Source organism: Pseudophryne corroboree, chromosome 5 (genome assembly GCF_028390025.1).
Source record: "Pseudophryne corroboree isolate aPseCor3 chromosome 5, aPseCor3.hap2, whole genome shotgun sequence".
Taxonomy (NCBI): Eukaryota; Metazoa; Chordata; class Amphibia; order Anura; family Myobatrachidae; genus Pseudophryne; species Pseudophryne corroboree.
The window spans coordinates 2,441,542-2,448,975 of record NC_086448.1 but is presented as its reverse complement, the minus strand read 5'-3'; the positions used below and the strand labels follow the sequence as shown (position 1 = coordinate 2,448,975).

The window sequence follows — 7,434 nt, the reverse complement described above, 5'->3', positions numbered from 1 at the left end:
CATTACAGTGTGTGGCATATTGTGTAATGGGCATTACAGTGTGTGGCATATTGTGTAATGGGCATTACAGTGTGTGGCATATTGTGTAATGGGCATTACAGTGTGTGGCATATTGTGTAATGGGCATTACAGTGTGTGGCATATTGTGTAATGGGCATTACAGTGTGTGGCATATTGTGTAATGGGCACACCCTTTATTCTTGTCAAGGAAACTTCTTTATTCCTACAAAGGTGCCCCACCCACTGTACTTCCGCCCAAGTTACCGACAGCTCCGTCCACCGCTGCCCAATCCCAGGAGTCCCTGAACCTATTTTTCTACAAAAATAGCACTGCAAGAGGGTGTCATCCGCATTGTGCCAGGTTAGGCTGGGGGACTGCCCCACCTCAGAAATGGATGGGGGCATCACACCTCCAAAATGTGCTCACCAGGGGGTGTGGCCTTATGTGTAAGTTTTACGCCTGGCTGGGAACTCACAAGGGGGTGTGGCGGTCGCTTGTGGGGAAGGGACCATAGCGTGGGGCAGCCTCCATTTATAAATCACCACAGAGAGTTACAGCTTTTCCCAGGGAACGGCGTGGAAGAGAGGCTGCTGGGAGTCAGGCAGCCAGTGAGAGCTATGGGTGGGGCCTTCCTGCAGACCTCTACTAGTCTGTGCTGGATTATATGCAGACATTCACCCCTCAGGCTGCAAACATTCATCCAAAATAAACAGTTCATGTGCTGAGTTAGTGGAAGGATCAATGTGTGTAACTATCACCTGTACACAGAGGTCTGAAACTTGCTGCGTAATATGTCAGTGCTTTATAAATAAAGGTTAATGATAAATTGCAATCAATGCACGAGTCGGAGTAAAGTCTGAGTAAACGCGTGTAGCAGACACCGCAGCGAAGGGTTAACAACACCCTTGAATGACTGAACAGACTGGTTCCTGGCGGAGGGTGGAGAAGACGGCAGCTCCAGGTGAGCCAGGATAGGAGGGGGAGCTATCCTCAATGCTCTATAACTGTCTAGCAGCCAATCACAGGCAACACGAAGAACATGGAGAGTAACAGTCTGATCTTTCCATGTCACTCTGTATTCTGGACAAGGAGGCACTGGTCACCACCTCCCACAAGTGCCTCATAGTGTAAAGCATGCAGCTCCCTGTCCTCTGCCAATGCCTGGCACTGATAACTCTGTATCCTGCCGTCACACTGCAGGACACCCCGTTCCAGAGGGTGCTCAGCCTTCTGTCTCCTGGACACTCTTCCCTGAATGTGAGCGCAGTCAGTGATCTTATAAAGCGTCTGGAGGACCGTGCGCAATGTGGAAATGAGCCGTGTGAAAAGGTAAGATCTGGGAACGAGCCGAGAGCCGGGTGCAAAAACACTCGAGAAAACCAGCCTAGTGCAAAGCCGGGGGCAAAGGGCAGACAGCGCCATAAAATGCATCATCACCCAAATTATAGATAAGATAGGAGTCAAATAATACAGAATAGTAACGGGCACAAGACAGGTGATACTGGAAGGGGTCAGAAATGTCCCACGCATAGGACAAGAGGGTGAGGGGTCTCATATCAGTGACACGTACAGGACAAGAGGGTGAGGGGTCTCATATCAGTGACACGTACAGGACAAGAGGGTGAGGGGGTCTCATATCAGTGACACGTACAGGACAAGAGGGTGAGGGGTCTCATATCGGTGACACGTACAGGACAAGAGGGTGAGGGGGTCTCATATCAGTGACACGTACAGGACAAGAGGGTGAGGGGTCTCATATCAGTGACACGTACAGGACAAGAGGGTGAGGGGTCTCATATCAGTGACACGTACAGGACAAGAGGGTGAGGGGGTCTCATATCAGTGACACGTACAGGACAAGAGGGTGAGGGGTCTCATATCGGTGACACGTACAGGACAAGAGGGTGAGGGGGTCTCATATCAGTGACACGTACAGGACAAGAGGGTGAGGGGGTCTCATATCAGTGACACGTACAGGACAAGAGGGTGAGGGGGTCTCATATCGGTGACACGTACAGGACAAGAGGGTGAGGGGTCTCATATCAGTGACACGTACAGGACAAGAGGGTGAGGGGTCTCATATCAGTGACACGTACAGGACAAGAGGGTGAGGGGTCTCATATCAGTGACACGTACAGGACAAGAGGGTGAGGGGTCTCATATCAGTGACACGTACAGGACAAGAGGGTGAGGGGTCTCATATCAGTGACACGTACAGGACAAGAGGGTGAGGGGTCTCATATCGGTGACACGTACAGGACAAGAGGGTGAGGGGTCTCATATCAGTGACACGTATAGGACAAGAGGGTGAGGGGTCTCATATCAGTGACACGTACAGGACAAGAGGGTGAGGGGTCTCATATCAGTGACACGTACAGGACAAGAGGGTGAGGGGGTCTCATATCAGTGACAGGTACAGGACAAGAGGGTGAGGGGTCTCATATCAGTGACACGTACAGGACAAGAGGGTGAGGGGTCTCATATCAGTGACACGTACAGGACAAGAGGGTGAGGGGGTCTCATATCAGTGACACGTACAGGACAAGAGGGTGAGGGGTCTCATATCAGTGACACGTACAGGACAAGAGGGTGAGGGGTCTCATATCAGTGACACGTACAGGACAAGAGGGTGAGGGGTCTCATATCAGTGACACGTACAGGACAAGAGGGTGAGGGGTCTCATATCAGTGACACGTACAGGACAAGAGGGTGAGGGGTCTCATATCAGTGACACGTACAGGACAAGAGGGTGAGGGGTCTCATATCAGTGACACGTACAGGACAAGAGGGTGAGGGGTCTCATATCAGTGACACGTACAAGACAAGAGGGTGAGGGGGTCTCATATCAGTGACACGTACAGGACAAGAGGGTGAGGGGTCTCATATCGGTGACACGTACAGGACAAGAGGGTGAGGGGTCTCATATCAGTGACAGGTACAGGACAGGTGATATAGGGTGAGAGGTATCAGGATAGATCAGTGACAGGTACAGGACAGGTGATATAGGGTGAGGGGGTATCAGGATAGATCAGTGACAGGTACAGGACAGGTGTTATAGGGTGAGGGGGTATCAGGATAGATCAGTGACAGGTACAGGACAGGTGTTATAGGGTGAGAGGTATCAGGATAGATCAGTGACAGGTACAGGACAGGTGATATAGGGTGAGAGGTATCAGGATAGATCAGTGACAGGTACAGGACAGGTGATATAGGGTGAGAGGTATCAGGATAGATCAGTGACAGGTACAGGACAGGTGTTATAGGGTGAGAGGTATCAGGATAGATCAGTGACAGGTACAGGACAGGTGTTATAGGGTGAGGGGTATCAGGATAGATCAGTGACAGGTACAGGACAGGTGATATAGGGTGAGGGGTATCAGGATAGATCAGTGACAGGTACAGGACAGGTGATATAGGGTGAGGGGTATCAGGATAGATCAGTGACAGGTACAGGACAGGTGATATAGGGTGAGGGGTATCAGGATAGATCAGTGACAGGTACAGGACAGGTGATATAGGGTGAGGGGTATCAGGATAGATCAGTGACAGGTACAGGACAGGTGATATAGGGTGAGGGGTATCAGGATAGATCAGTGACAGGTACAGGACAGGTGTTATAGGGTGAGGGGTATCAGGATAGATCAGTGACAGGTACAGGACAGGTGATATAGGGTGAGGGGGTATCAGGATAGATCAGTGACAGGTACAGGACAGGTGATATAGGGTGAGGGGGTATCAGGATAGATCAGTGACAGGTACAGGACAGGTGATATAGGGTGAGAGGTATCAGGATAGATCAGTGACAGGTACAGGACAGGTGATATAGGGTGAGGGGGTATCAGGATAGATCAGTGACAGGTACAGGACAGGTGATATAGGGTGAGGGGTATCAGGATAGATCAGTGACAGGTACAGGACAGGTGATATAGGGTGAGGGGGTATCAGGATAGATCAGTGACAGGTACAGGACAGGTGATATAGGGTGAGAGGTATCAGGATAGATCAGTGACAGGTACAGGACAGGTGTTATAGGGTGAGGGGTATCAGGATAGATCAGTGACAGGTACAGGACAGGTGTTATAGGGTGAGAGGTATCAGGATAGATCAGTGACAGGTACAGGACAGGTGATATAGGGTGAGGGGTATCAGGATAGATCAGTGACAGGTACAGGACAGGTGATATAGGGTGAGAGGTATCAGGATAGATCAGTGACAGGTACAGGACAGGTGTTATAGGGTGAGGGGGTATCAGGATAGATCAGTGACAGGTACAGGACAGGTGATATAGGGTGAGGGGTATCAGGATAGATCAGTGACAGGTACAGGACAGGTGATATAGGGTGAGGGGTATCAGGATAGATCAGTGACAGGTACAGGACAGGTGATATAGGGTGAGGGGTATCAGGATAGATCAGTGACAGGTACAGGACAGGTGATATAGGGTGAGGGGTATCAGGATAGATCAGTGACAGGTACAGGACAGGTGTTATAGGGTGAGGGGGTATCAGGATAGATCAGTGACAGGTACAGGACAGGTGATATAGGGTGAGAGGTATCAGGATAGATCAGTGACAGGTACAGGACAGGTGTTATAGGGTGAGAGGTATCAGGATAGATCAGTGACAGGTACAGGACAGGTGTTATAGGGTGAGAGGTATCAGGATAGATCAGTGACAGGTACAGGACAGGTGATATTGGGTGAGGGGTATCAGGATAGATCAGTGACAGGTACAGGACAGGTGATATAGGGTGAGGGGGTATCAGGATAGATCAGTGACAGGTACAGGACAGGTGATATAGGGTGAGGGGGTATCAGGATAGATCAGTGACAGGTACAGGACAGGTGATATAGGGTGAGGGGGTATCAGGATAGATCAGTGACAGGTACAGGACAGGTGTTATAGGGTGAGGGGTATCAGGATAGATCAGTGACAGGTACAGGACAGGTGTTATAGGGTGAGAGGTATCAGGATAGATCAGTGACAGGTACAGGACAGGTGATATAGGGTGAGGGGTATCAGGATAGATCAGTGACAGGTACAGGACAGGTGATATAGGGTGAGGGGTATCAGGATAGATCAGTGACAGGTACAGGACAGGTGTTATAGGGTGAGGGGGTATCAGGATAGATCAGTGACAGGTACAGGACAGGTGTTATAGGGTGAGAGGTATCAGGATAGATCAGTGACAGGTACAGGACAGGTGATATAGGGTGAGGGGTATCAGGATAGATCAGTGACAGGTACAGGACAGGTGATATAGGGTGAGGGGTATCAGGATAGATCAGTGACAGGTACAGGACAGGTGTTATAGGGTGAGAGGTATCAGGATAGATCAGTGACAGGTACAGGACAGGTGTTATAGGGTGAGGGGTATCAGGATAGATCAGTGACAGGTACAGGACAGGTGTTATAGGGTGAGAGGTATCAGGATAGATCAGTGACAGGTACAGGACAGGTGTTATAGGGTGAGGGGTATCAGGATAGATCAGTGACAGGTACAGGACAGGTGTTATAGGGTGAGGGGTATCAGGATAGATCAGTGACAGGTACAGGACAGGTGTTATAGGGTGAGAGGTATCAGGATAGATCAGTGACAGGTACAGGACAGGTGATATAGGGTGAGGGGTATCAGGATAGATCAGTGACAGGTACAGGACAGGTGTTATAGGGTGAGGGGTATCAGGATAGATCAGTGACAGGTACAGGACAGGTGATATAGGGTGAGGGGTATCAGGATAGATCAGTGACAGGTACAGGACAGGTGATATAGGGTGAGGGGTATCAGGATAGATCAGTGACAGGTACAGGACAGGTGATATAGGGTGAGGGGTATCAGGATAGATCAGTGACAGGTACAGGACAGGTGATATAGGGTGAGAGGTATCAGGATAGATCAGTGACAGGTACAGGACAGGTGATATAGGGTGAGAGGTATCAGGATAGATCAGTGACAGGTACAGGACAGGTGATATAGGGTGAGGGGTATCAGGATAGATCAGTGACAGGTACAGGACAGGTGTTATAGGGTGAGGGGTATCAGGATAGATCAGTGACAGGTACAGGACAGGTGATATAGGGTGAGGGGTATCAGGATAGATCAGTGACAGGTACAGGACAGGTGTTATAGGGTGAGGGGTATCAGGATAGATCAGTGACAGGTACAGGACAGGTGTTATAGGGTGAGGGGTATCAGGATAGATCAGTGACAGGTACAGGACAGGTGTTATAGGGTGAGGGGGTATCAGGATAGATCAGTGACAGGTACAGGACAGGTGATATAGGGTGAGAGGTATCAGGATAGATCAGTGACAGGTACAGGACAGGTGATATAGGGTGAGGGGTATCAGGATAGATCAGTGACAGGTACAGGACAGGTGATATAGGGTGAGAGGGTATCAGGATAGATCAGTGACAGGTACAGGACAGGTGATATAGGGTGAGGGGTATCAGGATAGATCAGTGACAGGTACAGGACAGGTGATATAGGGTGAGGGGGTATCAGGATAGATCAGTGACAGGTACAGGACAGGTGTTATAGGGTGAGGGGTATCAGGATAGATCAGTGACAGGTACAGGACAGGTGATATAGGGTGAGAGGTATCAGGATAGATCAGTGACAGGTACAGGACAGGTGATATAGGGTGAGAGGTATCAGGATAGATCAGTGACAGGTACAGGACAGGTGTTATAGGGTGAGGGGTATCAGGATAGATCAGTGACAGGTACAGGACAGGTGATATAGGGTGAGAGGGTATCAGGATAGATCAGTGACAGGTACAGGACAGGTGTTATAGGGTGAGGAGGTATCAGGATAGATCAGTGACAGGTACAGGACAGGTGATATAGGGTGAGGGGTATCAGGATAGATCAGTGACAGGTACAGGACAGGTGATATAGGGTGAGGGGGTATCAGGATAGATCAGTGACAGGTACAGGACAGGTGATATAGGGTGAGGGGGTATCAGGATAGATCAGTGACAGGTACAGGACAGGTGTTATAGGGTGAGGGGTATCAGGATAGATCAGTGACAGGTACAGGACAGGTGATATAGGGTGAGGGGTATCAGGATAGATCAGTGACAGGTACAGGACAGGTGTTATAGGGTGAAGGGGGTATCAGGATAGATCAGTGACAGGTACAGGACAGGTGTTATAGGGTGAGAGGTATCAGGATAGATCAGTGACAGGTACAGGACAGGTGTTATAGGGTGAGGGGGTATCAGGATAGATCAGTGACAGGTACAGGACAGGGTGTTATAGGGTGAGGGAGGTATCAGGATAGATCAGTGACAGGTACAGGACAGGTGATATAGGGTGAGGGGTATCAGGATAGATCAGTGACAGGTACAGGACAGGTGATATAGGGTGAGGGGTATCAGGATAGATCAGTGACAGGTACAGGACAGGTGTTATAGGGTGAGGGGGTATCAG

The 7,434-nt window shown here is 49.8% G+C and overlaps 1 protein-coding gene across 1 annotated transcript in view; it reads left to right on the top strand.

The window, feature by feature from the left end:
* Window positions 1–721: 721 nt before the first annotated feature.
* SLC39A4 (solute carrier family 39 member 4) overlaps window positions 722–7,434 on the top strand; it is a 121,984-nt gene continuing 115,271 nt past the window's right edge. The window contains exon 1 of the mRNA XM_063921053.1: window positions 722–1,330. Coding sequence (XP_063777123.1) covers window positions 1,136–1,330 — 195 coding nt within the window. The 5' untranslated portion in view covers window positions 722–1,135. The remainder of the gene's footprint in view (window positions 1,331–7,434) is intronic.